Source organism: Hippocampus zosterae, chromosome 4 (genome assembly GCF_025434085.1).
Source record: "Hippocampus zosterae strain Florida chromosome 4, ASM2543408v3, whole genome shotgun sequence".
Taxonomy (NCBI): domain Eukaryota; kingdom Metazoa; phylum Chordata; class Actinopteri; order Syngnathiformes; family Syngnathidae; genus Hippocampus; species Hippocampus zosterae.
In genome coordinates this window covers 29,212,614-29,238,494 of record NC_067454.1, presented here as the reverse complement: position 1 = coordinate 29,238,494, position 25,881 = coordinate 29,212,614, and the positions used below count along the sequence as shown (strand labels likewise).

Below are 25,881 nucleotides of genomic sequence, written 5' to 3'. Positions count from 1 at the left end.
AAAAAACGCAAAAATTCTGAAGGTTAAAATAATCTCCAATTTTTTATGAGCATGAAAAATGCTTTTTCACAACGAAATTACACAGAAACACATAATAAAAGGCCAGACAAAGAGAGATCTTGATGTGCATTTGTGTAATTACGAGGAGAAATACTGCAGCCCACTAGACTTTAAATAGAATAATGCAAATCATATAAATGGGAAAAGATATATGAAATATAACCTATAGTCAGCCGCTTAAAAATGATAATCGTTGGCAGCTTTAGGCCCGATGCTGCACGGCTCAAAACACAGGTAAAATGTGTTCTCTCGTGGCCGCTTCTTTTCAGTATGATGGGGGTGTCAGCTTTTATAATTACAGTCTGAGTGAGAGGCAAATTAAATGTTGTCAGAGGGTCTTCGTCCATATTTATTATTTCATCTGGACTGATGGAATTCTCCGCTACCTTTGTGTGAATGTGTGGAGCGATGTCCTCGTAATTGGGAGGGAGCTACTGACACAACGTCGTGCGTGCCCAAATAGACAGAAAAGCCTGTCTATTCATCATTTTATGAATCTATAACACCACGACGGCGCACCTTTAAAACCTTTAAAAGCTTTGGTTGTCTTTTTACACTGGCTCAATTCTTCTTGCCGGAGCCTCCACCTTCGATGCCAAAATTACAGGCAGCAGCTTGATTTCCTTTTTCCCAGAGTGATCGCTTTTAATTTAAAAGCTGCATCATGTGCTTTTCGTCTGGTATTCTCCATGTTGATCGGGGTTAGAAAAAAGACTGAAATAAGGAAGTTGTGATGACTGGTAATCATACAATTTCATTGGACCCCTGTGTACTACTCATTCATTTTATTGTTCAACTGTTGCCGGGGAACACATTTTTCCCCCGCTACGGCAAAAAGAGCGGAGGTTGTGATTAGTCATACAATCTCGTTGGACCTCAGTGAAAGACTCATTCATTTTATTGGTCCATGTTTTTCCCGCGTCGGAAAAGAAAAATTAAAAAGCCACTTCATATTACACGCTGCAGTGTTGAAAGTGTGGAAAAAAGTAGCTGCTTGTAATCCGGAATTTACTGTATTTTTTTTATCTTTTACCCACACACTGCAGTTGGGTAACGGCATGGCCTGAAAAACGAGATGACAAACGTGTTTCTGAAAAAGTTTAATTTCTTAGCACTTTCATTGGTCAAATGAGGGCATATTTAAATGTGACATGAAGCATCAAGTTGACCACCAAAAATGGTAGACGGAACTTATTTTGCACACCATCCCCACAAAAATTTCCAGGCCACCTAAGTGTCTACTGTACCCTATCAAAACCACTTATGACCTTATCACAGTTTATTGGTGCTCTTTCTTGCTGGAAAGTTGACACTGCAATCATAAAATTTTTGCAGTGCAGGGTGTTGAGCTCCCCGATGGGACTGCATGTGGAGCGAGTGTTTGCGACGCGGAGCTCCTCCACTGGCCAGTAAGAAAACAGTTTAGTCTCACTAACCCTGCACTATTGGCGACCAAGCATTGCTTCCCAGACTGGAACAGTGGCTGCAACTTGCGCGAGGAAGCATCTTGTCATGAATTATGGAGTAATGGCAGGCCTACCTAGGTACTGGTAGCTAACTCATTTAGCAATGAGCTACCATGCAAAAGTAACGAGTTTTGTTTTTTGTTTTTTTATGTCAGCTCGTGCTGACCCTTCTGAAATTTTAAAAGTCAATACGGCCCCCGAGCCAAAAAGTTTGTCCACTCCTGGGCTAACTGGTGATTGGCTTCTGTCTATGTATGTGAAAATCGTCTCCGATATTGTCCATGTGATCACGGTGCATAGGTTTAATTTGTGTTCCTTTCAGAAAAATGTGCTTTGGCTTGTTAAAAAGGGTGTCTCTTTTTAATTCTGGTGTACAATGGAATCTCCTCTGTCGCCTCGTTTTCAACTACACCTCATGCAGTATTTCTAATGTTTAACACAACCAAATCCGTGATGAGTCAATGAATATCTGGCCATTTGATATCTTCACTTATCCACTTTGAAATGTCTTCCTCCAACTCTGTAATTCCATAAGGATCAGAAAGTTGTTATACATCTGGTGATGTGAGTTTATTACAGTAGTTTTACCAATCCTTTCCAGTTCGTCTGCTTGTGTAGGTGTTCTCAAACTCCTCCATTCTGCACTAACAATGGGCATGCATTCCAATCATGTAACCTTTATTTGCAAACTTGGAAAGGGCTTGGCTGCACAAATCCATTTCCAACTACAGCTTAGAGCAGCTCTAACGGGGACTCACAGCCCTGGCCTGATCTGTGTGTAAAGTTTTCATGCATCCATATCATGGTTTTATTGATGAATTTCCACGGCAACAGCGTTTCGCAAAAATTCACAAACTTTGTGTTGCAAAATCACTAAACATTTTTGACAAGATGTAAACATGTGAGGCAAGTTTCAGCAGCTTTTATAGTCATGGCAATGACGAATGTTCAAGTATATGTAAAATGGCGGACTTCCTGTCAGCTTTAGCACATGGCTCCAAGAGACTTTTTTGTAGGTCCTGTGCTGTTTAATAGACCACCAAATGTTCAATCTAGGTGAAATATACAATCAAGGCTGCTTTGTTAAAAATTGCATTTTAGACTCTCAATATTAGCTTTGCTTTCTTGGTGAACTGCAAGCTGCCATAGCAACAGCGTTCCACGAAAAATCACAAAGCTCGTGTTTTAACATCTTTTCTGAGCAAATATGAGGCAGCCATCTCGTTACCTCTGCGTCCCCGTGTCCTAGACGCATATTTTTCCCATGAGACGCACAGTTCCAAATAATGTGCGTTTTTGGGATGCAAGAAAATTTCTCAGTCAAAACAAAACAAAAAAAACTACGGCAGGCCTGAGGATTTCAGGGTAACGTTCCTTATTGGTAGCGTGTCGTTTCCGTGGCGTCATTTTGACGGTACAGAAAAATGGTTTCCCATAAAAGTCACCGCACACGAGTTGACTGTACGCGATTGAATCTCTCCTGCGTGATCAACGCGATTTCACTGTGCCTGTATGTGTGAGTGTCCATCCATCCATCCATCCATCCATCCATCCATCATCTACCGCTTATCCGGGGCCGGGTCGCGGGGGCAACAGCTTTAGCAGGGAAGCCCAGACTTCCCTCTCCCTAGCTACTTCTTCCAGCTCTCCCCGGGGGATCCCGAGTCGTTCCCAGGCCAGCTGGGTGACATAGTCTCTCCAGCGTGTCCTGGGTCTTCCTCTGGGTCTTCTCCCGTTGGGACATGACCGGAACACCTCACCGGGGAGGCGCTCAGGAGGCATCCGAATCAGATGCCCAAGCCACCTCATCTGGCTCCTCTCGATGTGGAGGAGAAGCGGCTCGACTCTGAGCCCCTCCCGGATGACTGAGCTTCTCACCTTATCTCTAAGGGAGAGCCCGGACACCCTGCGGAGAAAACTCATTTCAGCCGCTTGTATCCGGGATCTCGTTCTTTCGGTCACGACCCATAGCTCGTGACCATAGGTGAGGGTTGGGACGTAGATCGACCGGTAAATTGAGAGCTTCGCCTTTTGGCTCAGCTCCTTCTTCACCACGACAGACCGATACAACGTCCGCATCACAGCAGACGCTGCACCGATCCGCCTGTCGATCTCCCGCTCCCTCCTACCCCCACTCGTGAACAAGACCCCAAGATACTTGAACTCCTCCACTTGGGGTAAGATCTCCTCCCCGACCCGGAGTGGGCACTCCACCCTTTTCCGACTGAGGACCATGGTTTCAGATTTGGAGGTGCTGATTTTCATCCCAACCGCTTCACACTCGGCTGCGAAACGCTCCAGTGAGAGTTGGAGAGCCCCGTTTGAAGGAGCCAACAGCACCACATCATCTGCAAAAAGCAGGGATGAAATACTGAGGCCCCCAAAACGGACCCCCTCAACGCTTCGGCTGCGCCTAGAAATTCTGTCCATAAAGGTTATGAACAGAATCGGCGACAAAGGGCAGCCTTGGCGGAGTCCTACCTCCACTGGAAACGATTCCGACTTACTGCCGGCAATGCGAACCAAACTCTGACATCGGTGGTATAGTGACCGAACAGCCCGTATCAGGGGGTTCGGTACCCCATACCCACGAAGCACCCCCCACAGAACTCCTCGAGGGACACGGTCAAACGCCTTCTCCAAGTCCACAAAACACATGTAGACTGGTTGGGCGAATTCCCACATACCCTCAAGGACCCTGCTAAGGGTGTAGAGCTGGTCCACTGTTCCACGGCCGGGACGAAAACCACACTGCTCCTCCTCAATCTGAGGCTCGACTTCCTGACGGACCCTCCTCTCCAGCACCCCTGAATAGACCTTACCAGGGAGGCTGAGGAGTGTGATCCCTCTGTAGTTGGAACACACCCTCCGGTCCCCCTTTTTAAAAAGAGGGACTACCACCCCGGTCTGCCAATCCAGAGGCACTCTCCCTGTTGTCCACGCGATGTTGCAGAGGCGTGTCAACCAGGACAGCCCCACAACATCCAGAGCCTTGAGGAACTCCGGGCGGATCTCATCCACCCCTGGGGCCTTGCCACCGAGGAGCTTTTTAACAACATCGGTGACTTCAACCACAGAGATAGGAGAGCCCACCTCAGAGTCCCCGGGCTCTGCTTCCTCCAAGGAAGGCGTGTTGGTGGAGTTGAGGAGGTCTTCGAAGTACTCTGCCCACCGGTTCACAACGTCCCGAGTCGAAGTCAGCAGCGCCCCATCCCCACTGTACACAGTGTTAGTGGTGCACTGCTTCCCCCTCCTGAGACGTCGGATGGTGGACCAGAATTTCCTCGAAGCCGTCCGGAAGTCGGCTTCCATGGCCTCACCGAACTCTTCCCACGCTCGGGTTTTTGCCTCGGCGACCACCGAAGCCGCGGCCCGCTTGGCCAATCGATACCTGTCAGCTGCCTCTGGGGTACCACAGGCCATAAAGGCTTGATAGGACTCCTTCTTCAGCTTGACGGCATCCCTTACTGCTGGTGTCCACCAGCGAGTACGGGGGTTGCCGCCACGACAGGCACCAACCACCTTACGGCCACAACTCAGATTGGCCGCCTCAACAATAGAGGCACGGAACACGGTCCACTCGGGCTCAATGTCCCCCGCCTCCCCCGGAACATGGGAAAAGCTCTGTCGGAGGTGGGAGTTGAAACTCCTTCTGACAGGGGATTCCGCCAGACGCTCCCAACAAACCCTCACTATACGTTTGGGTCTGCCAGGACGGACCGGCATCTTCCCCCACCATCGGAGCCTACTCACCACCAGGTGGTGATCAGTTGACAGCTCCGCCCCTCTCTTCACCCGAGTGTCCAGAACATGCGGCCGCAAATCCGATGATACAACTACAAAGTCGATCATCGAACTGCGGCCTAGAGTATCCTGGTGCCAAGTGCACATATGGACACCCTTATGTTTGAACAAGGTGTTCGTTATGGACAATCCGTGACGAGCACAGAAGTCCAATAACAAAACACCACTCGGGTTCAGATCGGGGGGGCCGTTCCTCCCAATCACGCCCCTCCAGGTCTCACTGTCATTGCCCACGTGAGCATTGAAGTCCCCCAGCAGAACAAGGGAGTCCCCAGCAGGAGTACTCTCCAGCACACCCTCCAGGGACTCCAAAAAGGGTGGGTATGCTGAGCTGCTGTTTGGTGCATATGCACAAACAACAGTCAGGACCCGTCCCCCCACCCGCAGGCGGAGGGAGGCAACCCTCTCGTCTACCGGTGTGAACCCCAATGTACAGGCACTGAGCCGGGGGGCAATGAGTATGCCCACACCTGCTCTGCGCCTCTCACCGTGAGCAACTCCAGAGTGGAAGAGAGTCCAACCCCTCTCGAGAGAACTGGTACCAGAACCCAGGCTGTGTGTGGAGGCAAGTCCGACTATATCCAGTCGGAAATTCTCTGCCTCACACACCAGCTCGGGCTCCTTCCCTGCCAGAGAGGTGACATTCCATGTCCCAAGAGCTAGCTTCTGCAGCCGGGGATCGGACCGCCAGGGTCCCCGCCTTTGGCTGCCGCCCAGCTCACATTGCACCCGACCCCTTTGGCCCCTCTCATGGGTGGTGAGCCCATGGGAAGGGGGACCCACGTTGCCTCTTCGGGCTGTGCCCGGCCGGGCCCCATGGGTGTAGGCCCGGCCACCAGGCGCTTGCCAACGAGCCCCACCTCCAGGCCTGGCTCCAGAGGGGGGCCCCGGTGACCCGCGTCCGGGCAAGGGAAACCTTGGTCCATATATTTTGCTCATCATAAGGGGTCTTTGAGCCGTGCTTTGTCTGGCCCCTCACCTAGAACCTGTTTGCCATGGGTGACCCTGCCAGGGGGCATTAAGCCCCAGACAACTTAGCTTCTAGGATCATTGGGACACACAAACCCCTCCACCGCGGTAAGGTGACGACTCACGGAGGTGAGTGTGAGTGTGTTTCTTCTAATTTACTTTGGTTTTGTTTTGTTTTCAGTGTTGGCGGGGCGAAACAGATAACATTATGTGTGCATGTGGGTTGCTATTTTAGTCCACAAACTGAGGAATCGCGGGGATGACAGTTTGAGATGGCGGTGAAAAAAAACACACAAAGGTCTACTAATTACGACATTTAAGAAATGGGAATGCCAGTCTGATTTCTCGTATGAATCATCCGGAGGGCGTATCACTAAACTCACCTGTGACGTATGCACAGAACATGAGCGCGAGATACGACGAGAGGCACGATTCCGAGGCAAGTTGGTCATTAGATCTTCAGTATAGGCTAGTCGCTATGAAAAATATTATGAAACAGTATTGGTTATTCTATAATTTAATGTTTGTAGCATGGTAACTTTATGAATAAAACATTCGTCACAAGGTGTATGCTAATGTTAACTGTTGGTAGAACTCGTGATGACGTGTGTTAAATTATTTCGTCAAATTTATAGTCGATTACACGTGCATCATCTTGGGAAGAGGATATCAAGCCACATCAATACTTACCTGTATTAATGATTACCAGTAATTCATCTTTGGAAAAAATACTCTGGTTTTGTGGTATGTTGTATTCATGATGCCATATACGTACAACATATTTTGATCCATTTATTTTGTTGAATAAACCTGGAGTACACAGCTGGTGATGTTCATTGTTAATCTTGTATGCCTGAATTATTAAAAATTTTGCAGCATTTGTTTATAAGAAATAAACCTATTATCAATGTATGTTGTTTTTGTTGCAATTGAATAAGTAGACCATTTGAGAATTTGAAATTTGGGACTCTCTAAATGCATAATGGGACACATACTTTTCTGATCAGCGAGTCCCTGGGAGTCGCTGGGGGTAAACTGTAAAAGTATCACTGATGAGGTAGATTTGGCTAACCTGGTAAGAGAAAAAAACAATCAAGTTTGGAATTTCAGGACGAAGGATAACATTATTTTTTTCGTCTTCAGGGGCCGGCACGAGGTCATTTTCTACGCAGCTTACTTACACAAGGGAAAAGTTGCTTAGCATTGGGGAGTCTACGCTCTGACTTTTTACACCAGCACACGAAAATCCACAAGGTTTTTCGGAGCGAGCAGAGCGGCTGCGCTGTACGGAGCATGGAAACGCCGTCGGTGAAGGGGGGAGCGAGCCGGCGTGCTAGTCAAGCTTGGGCGGCGTGGTTTTCGAACCCCGCTCCCATCGATCCATCTTGCTAATCTAGGTTCTCTGCGAAACAAGATGGATGAACTTTTTCTCACAAAGACCGACAAAACCTTTGCACGTTCTGCTGCGCACTGCTTCACTGAAACCTGGCTCGGTGACCGCCACCCGGATTCCGCGCTACATCTACCCGGCTTCCGCCTACCCCGAGCCGATCGCGACACGGAGCTATCAGGGAAATTGAAAGGTGGTGGAATTTGCTTCTATATCAATGAAGAATGGTGCACTGATGTCACAAATCTCGACGCACAAAGCCCGAACCTGGAGTCGCTGTCTTTAAACTGCAAGCCATTCTACTCGCCACGTGAGTTCATCTCCTTTGTACTAGTCGGTGTTTACATTGCGCCACAAGCTAACGCTAACAAGGCATTACAAACGCTAGCTGAACAAGTAAACAAACTCGAGCTAAAATATCCAGAGTCACCCCTGATTATTTTGGGCGATTTTAATAGATAACATCTTAACCGTGAACTTCCCAGATATAAGCAGCACATCGACTGTCACCAGAGAAGGCAACATTCTAGACCACTGCTATACAACACTCAAAAATTCATACCGATCAATCACCCGCGCAGTATTGGTTCTTTCTGACAACAATTTAATACATTTAATACCTACATACAGATAGAAACTCAAATATGTGAAACCGGTTGTTAAGACTGTGAAGAAATGGACCGATGAAGCAAAGCTAGCTCTACAAGAATGCTTAGACTGCACTGAATGGGGCGTCTTTGAAACTTCAACGGGCAGACTGGCTGAATACACAGACACTGTAACGTCATACATCAGTTTCTGTGAGGACATATGTGAACCAACGAAGTCCTTCTGCTCCTTCAACAATAACAAGCCATGGTTCACTCCCAAACTCGGGCAACTTAGAAAAGAGAAAGAGGCCGTATTTAGAAGTGGTGATCGGGCACTGTACAAACACGCCCGAAAGCAATTGACAAAGGAAATTAACATCGCACAGAGAAGCTATGCAGAGAGGCTGAATAAACAGTTCTCTGCTAATGACTCTGCATTGTGTGGAATGGCCTGAAAGCAATCACAAACTATTGAATCCCATCCCCCCAAACAGTGAACAATAAGGGTCTGGCTGACATGTTTTCTGCCGATTTGAAAAGGACGCCCCCATTTCCCACATACACCCACCTCTACCAGAAATTACTCTATCTACGCCCCCACCCTCATTCTCTCCCCTAGAGATCCACGAACAGGACGTGAGACGGCTCTTCAAGCAGCAGAAGATCAAGAAAGCTGCGGGACCCGACAAAGTGTCCCCCTCCTGCCTGAAAGTCTGCGCTGACCAGCTGGCTCCGGTCTTTACACAAATCTTCAACAGATCCCTGGAGCTGTGTGAGGTCCCATCCTGCTTCAAACAATCTACCATCATCACAGTTCCCAAGAAATCGGCAACATCGGAACTGAACGACTACAGTCCTGTCGCTCCTACGTCTGTGGTCATAAAGTCCTTTGAACGACTTGTGCTGAACCACCAAAAGAACGTAACTGGACCCCTGCTGGACCCTCTTCAGTTTGCCTACCGGGAAAACAGGTCTGTGGAGGACGCAGTCAACATAGGCCTGCACTACATCCTCGAGTACCTCGACAGCACAGGGACCTACGCAAGGATCCTGTTTGTGGATTTCAGCTCTGCGTTCAACACCATCATCCCGGAATCCCTCACCCTCAAACTTCTCCAGCTCAGTGTGTCCCCAACGATCTGCCAGTGGATCCTCAGCTTCCTGACAGGACGGACACAACAGGTGAGACTGGGAAGAACAACATCATCAACACGCACCACAAGCACTGGAGCCCCACAGGGATGCGTCCTCTCTCCACTGCTCTTCTCCCTCTACACAAACGATTGCATCTCAACAAGCCCAGCTGTCGAACTCATAAAGTTCACAGACAATACCACGGTCATCGGACTCATCAAAGACGGCGACGAGTCTGCGTACCGACAAGCGGAGCAGCTGGAGCTCTGGTGCAGCCGACACAACCTCGGACTGAACACGCTCAAGACATCAGGAAACATCCTTCACCACAGCTCCATCTCACACTATCCAACTGCCCTTCAAGTTCCTGGGAATCACAGTCTCCCAGGACATTAAGTGGGAGGTCAACACCAACTCTATCCTGAAACGGGCCCAGCAGAGGATGTACTTCCTGAGGCTGCTGAGGAAACATTGCCTGCCACAGGAGGTGCTACAACAGTTCGACACAGCAGTCATCGAATCAATCCTGTGTTCTTACATTACGTTTTGGTGCCGTCACAAAAAAAGGACAAAATCCGAATTCAACGGACAGTTAGGTCGTGGAAAAAAAATCACTGGCACCGACCGCCGTACCCACTCTTGAGGACTTGCACACTGCAAGAATCAAAACAAGGGCATGGAAAATCCTACTGGATCAACCGCACCCTGCCCACCACCTTTTCCAGGTACTCCCCTCAGGCAGGCGCTCCCAATCCATGCGCACCAAATCCGGCAGACACTTAAACAGCTTCTTCCCTCTAGCCATAACTCCCTAAACAGTCACTGACGTATACTCCACCGCACCAGACACTTCACAGCGCTTAAGGACATATGCACAATTGCACACTTCTTGTCACTGGACATTTTAAAATGGTTCAATGATTTTCTGCACCAACTGTACTACCGTTATAGTATTGTATTCTACCACTGATCACTTTAGCTCTGCTTGATACTTTGCACATTGTTTATGACAATACTAATGCAACGTGTTATACCGGAGACAAATTCCTTGTGTGTTCTACATACTTGGCCAATAAACATGATTCTGATTCTGAAGATTTTTTCAACAAAAAGAGGAGGGGCATTATTAAGCATTTCCTCATTTATTGAAAATGAAATGTTAAATGCAAATTTTAATGGCCCATACCCAAAATACAGTTTTTCGAAAACTCTAAAAAAAAAATCAGCTGTTGTCCTAGGTCTTAAGGTCGTGAGTTGGAAGTAAATCGGATGAACTCTGTTGGGAAAGTGTGCTAAATTATGATCCTGTATATGAGCAAAAAGTCGCTGCAATGGACGTTTTTTGTACTTGGAGTACAACACGTGCCTGCCAATTTTCATAGGTGCAGCTCTAACGTACCGGGATACTTTTTTACCTTGCCACTCTAGGTGGCGTTGCAGAGCAATTTTGTTTCCATCGTTTATGACAACTTTAAAATATCAAATGTAATTGGGTTTGTATTTATTTTAAATCTTTACAGTTTTATTGCATTTTTTGAAAACTGACTTCACTACTGGCTATTTTGAACCACATTTATTTCGCCAATGAATATTTGCATTTGATTTCATTTTTATTAATATTTTATTCATTTTACTCTGTTTAATCTAAGAAAGCATACACAATTATCAGGATGTATAATTTTTTACAGTATATCAAGATAAAATGTTCATATTGCACAGCACAATTACATGACATTAAATTAAGGGCCTTTTAAAAAAAATCTCACCAAATTTCCAGCTCTGGGCCCAGTCTGTATTTGGCTCCATTTTCTTTAGCAATCTCAATACCTGTAGGAAGACAAAGAACAAAGATCGACAAATGACGAGTAGACATAAAGACAACGATAAGGACTCCAAATTTTCCATTCCAGTTTTGCTCTGCTTTATGTTTCCTACATTTTCAATGTAATCTTGATTCAGTGACTTTTTGAAATTGCACCAGATTCAGTTTGGGAGGCAGGGGGTAGGGGGGGTGGCATACCTTGATATGACATCAAAGGGCATTGTGTCACAGGAAAACTATGTTCACAAAATACTGGAAAGATTACGAGTTAAAGCTTACATTGAAATATATTATAATAACAAAGACAAATTCTACAGTACAGAGGCAGTGGGAAGTGTAAAATAATGTATATGTGTGATATACTGGACATATACTATTTAAGCTTTAAAAGAGATTGGTAGAGTGGCTCCAAATTACAAAATACTCAGCAATTCTCCGACTTCAGAAAAATGAGCCAAGTATCAAATAATCCTTCAAATGGTTACTTGAGTATTCATTTGTTTATTTATTTCATTGGGACAGTGCACATTCATCAACACAACAGTGTAAATGCGCCTTTAGCATAAATGCTAGTTTTCAGCCATCGTCCCAAATCAGGTTTCTTAACATAAACATCACAAACAAACAGTTAACATAAAATAACAAAATAATATAACGCAACACATAACATAAAACACGGACAGTCATGCAACCTTAACCACTTTTCCTGCAGAAGTGTTGCTGTTTGAAGCTGTTCCAGATGAAAGAAGAGAGAATCAAAGAGTCCTTTCACCAGTGTATCAGAGACGTTATGCTCAAAATGTGCACACGTCCGCTAAAAGCTAAGGTTGAAAGTAAACAAGAAGCTGTAGCGTCCATTGACGAAAAAAGAGATTGCTTCACTTCTCCTGTCCCATATAAATCCATATCATTTCCAAGCAGCAATTCTCAATTCTAAATACGCATCCACGCTCAGCGCTGACGCTCCTCTCTCCTCATCTGCACGAGCCATCCATCCAACCGTATCAGTGTAGAGCTTTTGTAAAGCGCTTTGTTACAGCTGCCGCTGTTGTGAAAGCGCTATATAAATCAGCATGTATTGTATTGTATTGTAAAGAGCCGGAATTTCCATCACTAGTGCCATCTGCTCGAGAGGCGTTCAATGACCGCCCCCGAAAACGTAAATCAACGATGACTTCAATGACACTCAGAAAAGCAAACATATAATGCGCCAAACAGAAAATCAAGAGACGAAATCACAAAATAAATTATATGGGGGTGCGGGGTGTTGTGAACACACAACAAAGGATCAAACTACAGAAACCACTCCGAGACAGTCCAGTCTCCTACAAAAGGAAATATGTTACCAGCCAAGTCTTGTGTCGTTATTAAACAAACACATGACGGAAGTCCGACAGAGCACGAAAGCAACACATTCTTGCCGTATGTACTCTTCACAAGCATTTGCTTTGGAGCAAATTTAGCCCAGTTGCGTTCACACATGCAAATTTACATCGGTGCTGCTTCGCAAACGAGCATTTGCTCCAGAGCAAATTTTTAAACCACCTCCCTGAGGTGGATCAAATTTGGTCCGGTGTAAGCTCTTTTACGGGGCTACGCCGGAGCTAATCTGCACGTGTGAACGCTCTACTGGGGCAGCCCCGGCGGAGCACCGGACCAAATCTTGCCGTGTGAACACCCCTTTAGACCAGGGGTGCCCAAACTTTTTGGATCAAAGATCCACTTTTCGATCAACTAACCTCCCGGGATCTACCATTACCGGCACGCGCGCACGCATGCACACACGCACACACACACGCACACACTCTCTCACACACACACACACGCCCTGATGATAAACAGCCTGAAACTGAGGCATACGACGCACTTTTACAGCATGTTAACTATCATAGCTCACACGTACCGTTTTTAAGTGCTTCCCTGGGCCTTCCAAGATTCCTATTCTTTGCCCGTGCCCTCAGTGAATTGTACACGAAGCAAACTCTGAATGAGAATAATGACGATAAAAGATAGAGCGCAATAGTTCTGATCACAAGCTGCAATTGCAGACTGCTGACAGCTAACAACCTCCGGTGACGTAATCACACTCCACCGTAAATTCAAGATTTACCTGCTTTATTTTATTTTTTAAATACTTTTTTGGTGAAAATTAGACTGATAAGATGATTAGGGTGCAGTGTACATTAACCCAAAAAATATATTACTAACATGTACAAAGACACACAAATAGTTGTTTGTTTTTTTTCTCCTCGACACTCCTCAGATCTACTTGGGACCTGTCTGAGATCTATCGGTAGATCAGGATCGACCTACTGGGCACCCCTGATTTAAACGATCAGCTCACCAACCAGCTCTGAAGCAGCATTTGAATGATCCTTATTATTTGAATCAGGTGTGTTGCTCTTGGTAGAGCTGGAAAACAGGCATGACAGTAGCCCTTTAGGCCCGGCGTTGGAGATCCCTGGCATAGACTGTCCAACAGCACAGAGATTTCCGCGAAACAAAAAGGGGCTGTAAAAAATGCTGCCCCGGGGATGTCCAGCAACAACAGTCAAATAGCGCCGACATTCCTTGCAATCAGAATCAGTGCTGGTACATGCCCAAATTAATGTACAAAGTACATAATAACCTCCTTTGCCAAAACATCCAGAAGCTTTTTGAAATTAGAGAAAGTTGTTATAATCCAAGGGGTACAAACCTATCCAAAAAATCGAAAACAAGAACAAACATCAAGCAAAGGAGTGTATCAGTCGTAGGTGTCAATCTGTGGAATAATTTCGAAACGGACCTGAAAATGAGTAAATCGTTTGTCGAGTTCCAAAACAAAATCAAAAGATCAGTCCAAAAAAAATCTACACAAATTAGAGTTAAACTGATAAATTTGATATATTTCTAACATATAGCAATACATCAGAATTACGTTGAACAACTGATTAAATGTAGTAATGAAATGTAGTATTTATTATGAATATGAGAAAATTGATATAAAAATATGCAAGAGTGAATACAGCATGTATATACAAACCGAGAGCTGTATCGAGAGATCAGTACACATAAGGATAAAAGCATTGATGATATGTTGATTTTTCCTTTATTTTTGTATTCAAATTTAAAGTGAAACAGCAAAGAATCAATCCAAACCTCAACAAAACATAAATTAGAATACCTGTATGTAAAACAAGCCCCAAAAAAATAAACACGCAGATAACTTGTAATGAAAAACTAAGTGTCTCTGCTTGAATTAGCTGATCTATTTCTTCTGTCAAAAATTATGCCGCAGAAACAGTTTCTGCGGCCGTACAATACGATGAGACCTGTTGTGTTGGTTCTAAAACATACATCTTATAAGCTCAAGCAACTACGGGGACGTCTTTCTCCTTCTCGGTCTCTGCCTTCTGCTCGAGAGGCGTTCAATGACCGCCCCCGAAAACGTAAATCAACGATGACTTCAATGACATTCAGAAAAGCAAATATAATGTGCCAAACAGAAAAGCAAGAGAGGAAATCACTAAATAAATTCTATGGGGGGGGGTTGTGAAGACACAACAGAGGAACAAACGACACAAACAACTCCGAGACAGTCCAGTCTACTACAAAAGGAAAGATGACGGAAGTATAACAGAGCACAAAAGCAACGAATTCTACCCGTATATAATAAATTCTTCTCATGCATTGCGAGTCTACCCCTGTAGCATTCACAAGTACCATTTTACATTGGTGCTGCCCCGCAAACGAGCAATTACTCCGGAGCAAATTTTTAAACCACCTCCTTGAGCAGGGTTAAATTTGCTCCAGTTTACGCTGTTTTCAGGGGCTACACCAGTGTAACTTCGTACTTGTGAACGCTCTACGGGGGCAGCCCCGGTACTGCACCGGAGCAAAAGTTGCCGTGTGAACACCCCTATAGTCAGCAATAAATGCTCTTGTGATGCGAGGGCCCGGGCTCATTCGGCGGGGTCGTCACAGTGCAGAGAGCCGATCAGCTTCACCAGGGCCCACCAATGATCACGCTCATGAGCCAGGTCTGCTGTGTCCTCCAGGATAAGCCCCTGGTGCTGGAGATCCTCCTTGATGGCATCAAGCCATCTTGTGTGGGGTCTGCCACATGGGCTTTTACAGCCGGCTGTCGCTGGGTCGAATGAAAAGATGGCATGAGTGGGGTCTTCCAGGGGTAATCGGAAGATAAGTCCAAGCCACCGGATCCGCCTCTCAGCAGCCAGTTGAGATGCGGGGTGCTGAAGGCAACGTTTTCGGAGGTCTGAATTCGTATTATGAAGGTGCCAGCTGATGTTCATGATGGACTTGCTGTCAAAGCCATCAATCCTCATGGCCAGTTTTCTTTAAAGGCCAAGATTCTGCACACAGAATGGGAAGAACTGCTGTATTATAGCTGGTTAAGCAGAATGCAGCTTTCGCGGTCGCCGAGGCAATAACTTCGCTGTGAGAGGCGTTCGGTAAGCTCACATAAACCAACTTCCGGACAGCTCAAAGGAAATTCTGATCCACCATCCGGCATCTCAGGAGAGGGTAGCAGTGCACCATTAACACTGTGTATAATGGCGATGGGAAACTGATGACCTTGACTCGGGACGTTGGACTTCGTAGACCTCCTCAACACCACCGAGTCTGGGGACACTGAGGTGAGCTCTCCTATCTCTGGGGTTTAAGTCACTTAGGTGGTTAAGAAGATCCTTGGTAACAAAGCTTTGTGGGTGGATGAGATCCCTCAAGGATCTTAATGTTTGGGGTATCGTTTAGGGGTTTGTTATGGGGTTTGACATTGCATGGACACCACTCTATATTTCTAGAGGTGTGAGCGTGGATGGTTGTTCGTCTGTGTGTGCCCTGTGATTGGCTGACAACCGGTTCAGGGTGTCCCCCGCCTACTGCCCGAAGATGGCTGGGATAGGCTCCAGCACCCCCCATGACCCTAGTGAGGATAAAGCGGTTCGGAAAATGAATGAATGAATGTGTGTGTGTATATAGCTATCTATCTGTACGTATATAGATATATATCTACTGTAGATATAGATAGATAGATAGATAGATAGATAGATAGATAGATAGATAGATAGATAGATAGATACTTCACGCTAATGCCTACCTCATACAACATGAGAGACAATAAAATGAATGACATGCCGGCTCAGACGTCGCCCAGCCAAAGAAGGTCTGCGTCGCGTGCTGGGGAAGCAGAGCACCTTGATGAAAAATTAGCTACTGGAACAAAGCGGAGATGGGCGAGATGCAACAACATGGCTCTGTTGGAATGCTACTACTCAAGCAACCCTGGTCAGAGGGGTTACATGCAGAGAATGTGGGCTAAATGGTTACTTCGAAACCCACAGTCACGGTTGACCACGAAACAACTCGTAGCTCAGTGTTCCAACATCCACAAACGGCAACTGCTGTCACAACTTGACATTTATGAGGTACAACGCAGGTTCCATGGTGGTCATACCAGAGATTGGGAGGCAAGCCCCAATGAATGCAGATGATGAGATTGGGAGGCCAGCCCCAATGAATGAAATGCTGAGCGAGGCAGCAACTGACCTGAAAGCCAAGATCATGGCGAGAATGAAAGCTGGGCAACCTAGAAACCGATTACAACGGCTATGTGAATAATAATAATAATAATACATTTTATTTATAAGCGCTTTTCAAGACACCCAAGGACACTTTACAATAACAAAAAACACAAAACAATACGGGTTGAGCAGCGGCAGCCAAAACGCGCCAGCGTTCACTCAACCCGAAGGTCAGAAAGAAACCACAGGGGAGGGAGAGAGGGAGAAAAAACCCACACTCGAACTACCCTCATTTGAAGTACCACCTGAAAGCCTCATGGAAAGTGTGAATGCAGCACTGAGGGCGATCCCTACCGTAACGATCACGGAAACCAATGAGCTGATATACGCTTCAGCATCAGTGATCCTTGAGATGCTTGGCTATAAGAGAAACCATGGAAGCCATGAAGAGCACAGCAAAATCCCTGAACCGAACCCAGTTATCATAACAGTGGCAGACATACAGGAAAGAGTCTCAGATATGAAGAACTGGACAGCACCAGGACGGACATGGTCCACACCTACTGGCTAAAGAAACTCACAGCACTCCATGAGCGCCTCGCAGCACAAATGAACCAGCTGCCGAGGGATGGGACTCACCCAGGATGGCTAACCGAAGGGCGAACAATCCTGATCATGAAGGATCCCTCAAAATGGTGCAGTCCCATCCAACTATCGGCCAATAACCTGTCTCTCCACAACATGGAAGCTCATGTCAGGCATCATTGCGGCTAAGATAAGAGGACACATGGATCAAGACATGAGCGAAGCACAGCCTGGATTGATTACCAAAAAGCCTATGACTCAATGCCACATACATGGATCATTGAATGCTTGGAGTTGTATAAGGTGAACAGGACCCTAAGAGCCTTCGTTGCGGACTCAATGAGGATGTGGAAAACTACACTTGAAGCCACTTACCCAAGTGTCCATCAAATGTGGCATATACCAAGGTGATGCACTCTCCCCACCACTGTTCTGCATAGGACTGAACCGACTAAGGCAAGTAATCACCAAGACAGGCTGTGGATACCGCCTCAGAAATGAAGCTACAATCAGTCACCTCCTCTACATGGATGACATAAAGTTGTATGCTAAAAGCGAAAGGGACATAGACTCCACACAACCAGGATCTACAGCAGCGACATCGGGATGTCATTTGGGCTTGAGAAATGTAGTCGGATGTTGACTAAGAGAGGAAAGGTAGTCCGCACTGAAGGGGTCTCACTCCCTGAAGGAACAATAGCAGACATTGAGGACAGCTCCAAGTACCTCGGTAAACCACAAGCCAATGGCAATCTCGAACTGGCAACAAAGAAAGCGGCTACGGCCAAATACCTCCAGCGAGTGAGGCAAGTCCTAAGAAGCCAGCTCAATGGCAAGAGTAAGACGTGGGCAATAAACAGCTATGCCCTCCCAGTGATCAGATACCCTGCAGGAATAATAAGGTGGCCAAAAGGAAAACATTCAGACGACGGACGTTAAGTGGCTAACTCAAGTGGCTGATCTCAAGAAGTCCCATCAGTGGCTAGAGAGGGCTGGCCTGAAGGACAGCACAGAGGCACTCATTCTGGCTGCTCAGGAGCAGGCCCTGACCACCAGAGCCATTGAGGCCCAGACATACCACACCAGACAAGACCCAAGTTGTAGGTTGTGCAAAGAGGCACCTGAGACGATCCAACACATAACTGCAGGGTGTAAGATGCTGGCAGGCAAAGCCTACACGGAACAACATAACCAGATGGCTGGCATAGTCTACCGAAACATCTGTGCGGAGTATGGACTGGAAACCCCAAGGTCAAAATGGGAAACGCCTCCAAAGGTGGTGGAGAATGACAGAGCAAAGATCCTGTGGGACTCCCAGATCCAGACTGACAAGATGGTAATGACGAACCAACCAGATATTGTGATCATAGGTAAAGGGCAGAGGAAAGCCGTTGTAGTGGATGTCGCGGTCCCAAGTGATGGAAACATCAGAAAGAAGGAACACGAGAAACACCAAGGGCTCAGAGAGGAGCTGGAGAGAGCCTGGAAGGGAAAGGTGACAGTCGTGCCTGTGGTGGTCGGAGCACTCGGGGCAGTGACCCCCAAACTAGATGAGTGGTTGCAACAGATCCCGGGAACAGCATCGGACATCTCAGTCCAGAAATGTGCAGTGGTGGGAACAGCACGGATACTGTGCAGAACCCTCAAGCTTCCTGGCCTCTGGTATAGGACCGAGCTGAATGAGGGACGGACACCACCCGAGGGTTGAGAGGAGTTTTTTTTTTATATATATCTCAGTGGGGAAGCTCAATTTTGGCCAACATCTTAAAATGTGTCAGTTTATTTATACGTGAATTCTCCTCTCCGTTCCTTTTCAAGAAAATTATCTGTGACCCTGTCATACCAAAAAGGCGTCTTTTCCAGGGAATTTGTGTCCGACAACTACAGGAACTACAATAAAACCCACCAGAAATAAAAGATTAATTTGTCGCTAGTTGTTTACAACAAAGAGTGTCGCTAAGAGGATTAGAAGTCTCCAGCTCAACTCAGAACAGAATGCGAATTGAAAAATTGCCCACTTGGGTGGCTACACTAAAAGGTCAGTGATTGGTACAATTCCTAATTTGAACACTAGAGGGCAGCAGAGTTATAATAAAAGCCATTAGAGCCAGCCCCGCAAATCCTGACCCATGAGTTTAAGTAAATTAGTAGATTAAGTATCGGTTGAGAATACATACCAGAGTCAATGCTCCTCAAAAAGCCTTACGATATAATTATGCATTCAGCAAATAATGAAGATTTAGCAAAGCTTAAAGAACGCTTAAGGGAATAAAACATTTTTTTTCTTGACTTTTCAGTCATTACTAAAGTAACATTATTTAGAGGACTAAAGATGTTAATCAAATGCTAAGAAATGCCTATGAAACTGCTTTGAGTGAAGAACTTTACCTTGTGACTATTGCTTTATCTCCAAGTAATATCATATGATGTGCAACAAATGTTAAAGGTTTAAGAACCTAGTGCTTTCGGGAGAAAAAGTAAGCATTGTGTTGATGTACATACATGATAACCAAGCTGCAGAATGCTGCATAAAGAGACTGTCTATCATTGGGAGGCTGAACCGGCACACAAGAGCTGTCCCCGGTTGACACAAGCAAAACACCAACCGGCTCAAACCAGAAAGGATTGCGCAACCTGTCCTGATTCAACCTCGCCTGGGACCTGAGGTCCCCCCAACCGGTTTAAACCAGATGAAGGCGGCCCGAGATGAATTTCCACAGTCCGAGAAGAATTCCCACACTCGGGTTGTGCTCCCTCCTCCTTGCCTGGGAGGACCCAGAACATCCCTTCTCCTTGCCTGGGAGGAGAGAGAACATTCGAGAACGAACATGTGACTTTCAGTTAGGACCGACTTTGCGGGGACCGAAGCTTTAAAAGGAGATCGCGAAATAGGGTGCGGTCCTGCGTAGGCACTCCGGACCGAGCGGTCCTGCGTGATGGATCGTCTGAGAGGACTTAGAGGAACTCAAGGGGAATGGGACAACGGAGTGAATTGAGGATCTGAGAGCCGGCGGCCAAGATGATGCCCAACGGCACCAGCACAGATCTCAATCTCCGGAGAAAAGGATCCGGGGGAGCAGGGGATCGAGGAATTGAGAGCTAGCGGGCGAAATGAGCCCAACAGTACATACCTCGGTCTCCGGAGGAAACTTCCCCGTGCGCGGGAGGCTTCCTCCACCCGGTTCCTCTTTCTTAAACCTTTTGGTTCCCTATTTGAGCTTCCTTGTTAAATCCCCTCAGTGTCGCTGTAATAGGCGATCTTTCTCCTTTTTTCCACCTAAACCTGAATTTGACCTAAATTGGATATACCATGATGACCCCGAACTCAGATATTCGCGGTGGAGACCTGTCTAAGATTCGATCTTGTGAAAAATTATTACTTTTGCCGGAGCGGGCTCGACTGAGGCCGTCCTGGGATTGGTAAGGAAATCTTGACCAACTAGACACCTTGTGTTCTTCCCCAAAATTGTTAAAACCAAGAAGAATAAAATAAGATAATATATCCTTTATTTGTCCCACACTGGGGAAATTTACAGCCTCCAGCAGCAAGAATGTGGGTAGAAAGAAGAAAAAAAAAACAACAAACACCATTCAATTAAGGGCAAAATAAATACAAAATGGATAAATCGCAGTGCTATTTACAATTGTCTTTCACATCATTTAATTATAATTATTATTATTGTTGTTATTTTTATTCAGCAGCCTGACAGCAGTCGGTAGGAACGAGCGTCGGTATCTCTCCTTCTTGCAGGGCGGGTGTAACAGTCTCTGGCTGAAGGAGCTACCAAGTGCTATCAGGGCGGGCTGGAGCGGCTGGGAGGGACTGGCCATCATAGCTTTTAGCTTAGTTAGCATCATTCTGTTGCCCACCTCCTCCAGAGTGTCAAGGGAGCAACCCAGGACAGAACTGGCCTTCCTGACCAGTCGATCCAATCTCTTTCTGTCCCGGGCTGAGATGCTGCCTGACCAGACAATACCATAATGGATGGCCGAGGCCACCACCGAGTTACAGAAAGTCTTAAGGAGCGACCCCTGGACCCAAAAAGACCTCAGTTTCCTGAGTAGGAAGAGGCTCTGACCTTTCCTAATCAGGGCGTCCGTGTTTGTAGACCAGTCCAATTTGTTGTTCAGAAGAACACCTAGGTACTTGTAGGAGGTCACCCTCTCTATGCCCATACCCTGGAAGTTCATCGGTGCTGGTGAGGATGTTTCCTGCAGAAATCCACCACCAACTCCTAGTTTTCCTAGGGTTGATCTGGAGGTCAGTCCCCTGTACCCCCGATCGTCCCCCTCTGTAATGAGGCCAACAATCGCAGAGTCATCGGAGAACTTCTGAAGGTGGCAGTTTGGAGTGGCGTGTCTGAAGTCTGAGGTGTAGAGGATGAACAGGAATGGAGCCAGAACAGTCCCCTGCGGCGCTCCAGTGCTGCAGAGAAGCCTGTCCGACTCACAGCTCTGCAATCTCACGTACTGCGGCCGATTTGTGAGGTAGTCTATGATCCATGCTGTGAGATGGTGGTCCACTCCGGCGTTCTGCAGTTGCCTCCCAGCAAGTTGGGCTGGATGGTGTTGAAGGCACTGGAGAAATCAAAGAACATGATTCTCACAGTGCTCCCAGCCTTCTCCAAGTGTGACAGCACTGAGTGGAGGAGATAGATAATGGGGTCTTCCACACCGATGCCAGGCTGATAGGCAAACTGCAGCGGATCCAGTGCCGGGCTCACCAGTGGTCGAAGGTGGGCGAGGACGAGTCTCTCCAGCGTCTTCATCAGGTGAGACGTCAGCGCCACCGGTCTGTAGCTCTTCAGCTCCTTAGGGTGGGGTCTTGGGCACTGGGACCAGGCACAAAGTTTTCCACAGCTGTGGAGCTATGCCCAGCTTCAGTCTCAGGTTGAACATGTGCTGGACAATGTCACACAGCTGGTCAGAGCAGATCCTGAGGAGCCGGGAACTGATCTTGTCCGGACCTGCTGCCTTCCTCACATTCATCTTCTTCAGTTGGTTCCTCACCTGCTCTGTTGTGACGGACAGGCAGGAACCAGGTGACAGACTGGGTTGATTAGATGAAACGTATAATATATAATATAATATATAATATATGCGATGAAATACAGAAAAACCAAAAAGGGAAAAAAAATTATTATTAATCAGGCAAGTCGAACCTCGGGACCTGATCAATTTGCGGAAGACGATCCGATGATAGACACTAAAAAAGAGAATAGCTTTAGAAATGCGCTTACGGGATAATGTCATTGCGTGAAAATGATATACCCTTTTGTTTTATGGATCCTTCTCATTTACCCTTTTATATCTTTCAATTTTCTATCCCAAGTCAAAATGGCACCCGAGTAGCCAGCCGTCGGCAAGTGCTCTCATGAGCCTTGCTTTTTTTTGTTGTTTTTTTTGGTTTGGTTTGTCACTTTGTGTTTGTTGTTACGTCGTGTGGACCTGATGTGGACTTTTTTCAGCATCTTTTGGCCACAACATTCATCAAGGAGGAAACTCTGTGCTTGGTGGTTGCGCCTTCTCGGCAGCATGGGTATACTAGTACCGTTTTTGACTGGGAGGAATGTCGTTGCTGGACAGTCCCGGGGCGCTTGATTCTTGCGCCTGTTATGGGCAACATTTTTCACATCCCCACTTTGTTCAGCGCAGAGATCTGTGCTGTTGAATGGTCTGCGGCTGGATGGATGTAAGGCTTGAGGAACCGACGATGAGAAGAAAGGAGCGTTAGCGTGGCGCACCGATGCGGACGTGGAAATGCGAGTTGCGGCTTGGAATTGAAGTGGATTTACATGAGACAGGAGATGTGAGCCAATCTCTTTTTCGTCAATGGACGTTACAGCTTCATGTTTGTTTTCAAAACTTAGCTTGTAGCAGACGTATGCACATTTTCAGCATTATGGCTCTGATCCACTGGTGAAAGGAGACTTTGATCCTCTCCTCTTTCATCTATAACTGCCTCAGACAACAAAGTGTATGCAGAAAAGTGGGGAAGATTGCACGACTGTCTGTGTCCTATGTGTTGTGTTGTGTTATTTTTGATATTTTGACTTCAAAATGGTGCCGCGTGAGTGGCTGCCTTTCCAGCAGCTCCTATATTTTGTTGTTGTACTTCTTCCAATCATTACTTTGCTGCTGTGAATCGTGAATTTCTCCATTGCGAGACTAATAAAGGTTTTTTTTAATCTTATCTTTTACTTTTCATCGCGAACATAGGGTAATAATAATAATAATAATAATAATACATTTTATTTGTGGGCGCCTTTCTAGAAACTCAAGGACACCTTACAACAAGCAGTTAAAATCACGAGTACAATGTTAAAAACTACATCAAATAAGATAAGAAAAAATACAACAAAAATAAATAAATAAAAATAATAAAAATAATGGCTTTATGGTCTGAGTGAATAGGCTTGTCGAAACAGATGTGTTTTGAGGCGGGATTTGAAATGTGTTAATGAGGCTGTATTACGATATGGTATGGTACGGTATATTACTATTTTCATTATTTAAGAGTGACTTGGAATAAAAATTGTAATCAGTATTAAAAGGTTGGAGATGTTGTTTTTATTTATCATAGCTGTGAATAATAAACCAGCCGGCTAGCTGGTCCGCATCATGTGAGAAAAAAGAAGAGCATTGCATTACAAACCTATGGATTGCATATATACACTATATGAGTCCTTGTCTTTATCCTCTCACGATAATTGAAAACTCTACCATCACACCCTCCTATGAATAAAAAAGTGTGAACGGCACGGAGGCTCCGAAGATCGATATCTAAGGACAAACTTCCATCATACTAAATTATATATCTTTTTACTACGGCTTTTAGGTTATGCCCAAACCTACAAAAATAACTTAAAACAAACCCGAATGACTGTAACAACGGTGATTAAAGTTTACCTAGGTGTGATACCAATTGCAACAGCATAAAAATGATGAGAGTGAGCTGCCGTAAAAGCGCAGTATTCGCTCTGTTAGTTCTCTGACTCTGAGATGGTTACTCATCGAGGACGAAAAGACGGAACGAAGGAAGATCGTGTGGACTGCGCAAAATCAGTTTTGTATAAAACGGAGGCAGTTAGAATCTAGGCGAATCTCTCTCCGTGTTCGGCTTGCGAAATAAAGGGAAAAAGGGGTGAGGAGGATTTGGGTAGTGAAAATTGGTGAGAAAGTGTCGAGGCCAGTCAGTCGTCGCCGCTCCTCCCTTTTTCCACATCCCGACCTCTGATTTACCGTTGAGTTCCCTTGTCCATTAGCCCGTTACCGGGAGAGCTGATGTACGGGATAAAAATAATATTAGATGGAAGGAAAAAATGGAGGAATGACTTGACGAATTATTTTCCATAAATTTCTTTCCCTCCCTAATTCCCGGTTCGAATTCCCGTCGCTGACACCTCCCACTGCCATCCAGTGTGTGCCAATCAGGTGTGTTGCAACAGGGAGACTTGGAAAACATGCAGGAAAGCGGCCCTCCAGGACCTGAGTTTGACACCCCTGTTTTAGGGGAAGCTGAGCTTCCCTTGCAGTCCGAGAGCAATCGCCACTGATATATATATACCGTATTTTCACGACTATAAGGCGCCATTAAAAGTCTTAAATTTTCTCCAAAATGGACAGGACGCCTTATAGTGCGGAGCGTCCTTTGTATGCGCTGAGTTCCAAAATCTGACTGACAGCCGACACGCTGTTTATATAGAGAAAAGGCGGAAGTGACTGTGGCCAGGCATGCGGGAAAGAAGTCGGCCAATCAGGGAAGGGTGGGCGTGTATATATACATATATGGAGAGGGAGAGAGAGAGAGAGAGAGAGAGAGGACAGGCAAGCTGGGGAGCAGTCCGCCAATGGTGAAGGGTGGGCGTGTAGGTGGACGCTAAAGGGACGCCGCAAGCAGGTACCTGTATAGAGTGTGGCAATGTGCATTGTTGCAAAACAACTTCGGTTTTAGTTTCTAAAAACCCCCGAAAATAAATTCGACAAAGAAGCTCATTTTAAGCTGAGCTTCGTAGGCGCTCAGTCAAGCAAATGAACTCGTAAGTCAAGCAAATGAACTCTGAGCTTGCCGTTCTTCCCGGAGGCTTGACTAAAGAACTCCAACCGCTGGACATTGACATCAACCGGGCGTTCAAAGTAAAGTTGCGAACGGCTTGGGAACAATGGATGATCGATGGTAAACACAACTTTACAAAGAGTGAGAGGCAGCGCTGGGCGAGTTACGCCACAATACGCAACAACGAGAGGGAACGCGACGTTTTTGATGGATTACGGTACTTGCACAATTGTTCAATTCTTTCTACACACACACGCGCTGCCACCATGTTTCGCTCTGTTCTTTACTTTCAAATGTGGGAAAGCTTCACACGAGAGAAATGTTGACTTTGCTCTTGCTGCTCCTTCTTTCCGCTCGGCAATGTGTAGCAACTCACACTAGCATGTGATGCGTTCAATGACAACTGGGATGTGCAGTCCTCTGCTTCTGATACAGAGGATGACGACTTTGATGGATTTCTGGGTGATGATTGATCGA

At 46.1% G+C, this 25,881-nt stretch overlaps 2 protein-coding genes and 1 long non-coding RNA gene across 9 annotated transcripts in view; 1 reads left to right on the top strand and 2 right to left on the bottom strand.

Moving 5' to 3' along the window:
* nadsyn1 (NAD synthetase 1) overlaps positions 1–25,881 on the bottom strand; it is a 75,840-nt gene that overhangs the window by 44,891 nt on the left and 5,068 nt on the right. For all 7 annotated transcript variants that reach the window (XM_052063925.1, XM_052063923.1, XM_052063924.1 and 4 more), the window contains exon 2: positions 11,180–11,240. In XM_052063925.1, the coding sequence (XP_051919885.1) occupies positions 11,180–11,240 (61 nt within the window). The remainder of the gene's footprint in view (positions 1–11,179; positions 11,241–25,881) is intronic.
* Positions 2,861–6,570, top strand: LOC127599830 (uncharacterized). The gene is made up of 2 exons (XR_007962181.1): positions 2,861–3,036; positions 6,429–6,570. It is a non-coding gene; the product is annotated as an uncharacterized LOC127599830 (long non-coding RNA).
* LOC127599777 (uncharacterized) lies at positions 20,834–23,565 on the bottom strand. The gene is made up of 2 exons (XM_052064011.1): positions 22,073–23,565; positions 20,834–21,926 (listed from the first exon to the last, which is right to left on the bottom strand). The coding sequence occupies exons 1-2, from the start codon at positions 22,115–22,117 to the stop codon at positions 21,009–21,011; spliced, it is 963 nt and encodes a 320-aa protein (XP_051919971.1). The 5' UTR covers positions 22,118–23,565; the 3' UTR covers positions 20,834–21,008.

What these genes read in the sequence shown, in the direction of transcription:
- LOC127599777 (XM_052064011.1), bottom strand. Translation starts at nt 22,117, where the DNA reads ATGAAGACGCTGGAGAGACTCGTCCTCGCCCACCTTCGACCACTG. An exon ending in TCGCCCACCTTCGACCACTG is followed by an intron (nt 21,927 to 22,072) that starts GTGAGCCCGGCA and finishes TGATTTCTCCAG; the next exon opens with TGCCTTCAACACCATCCAGC.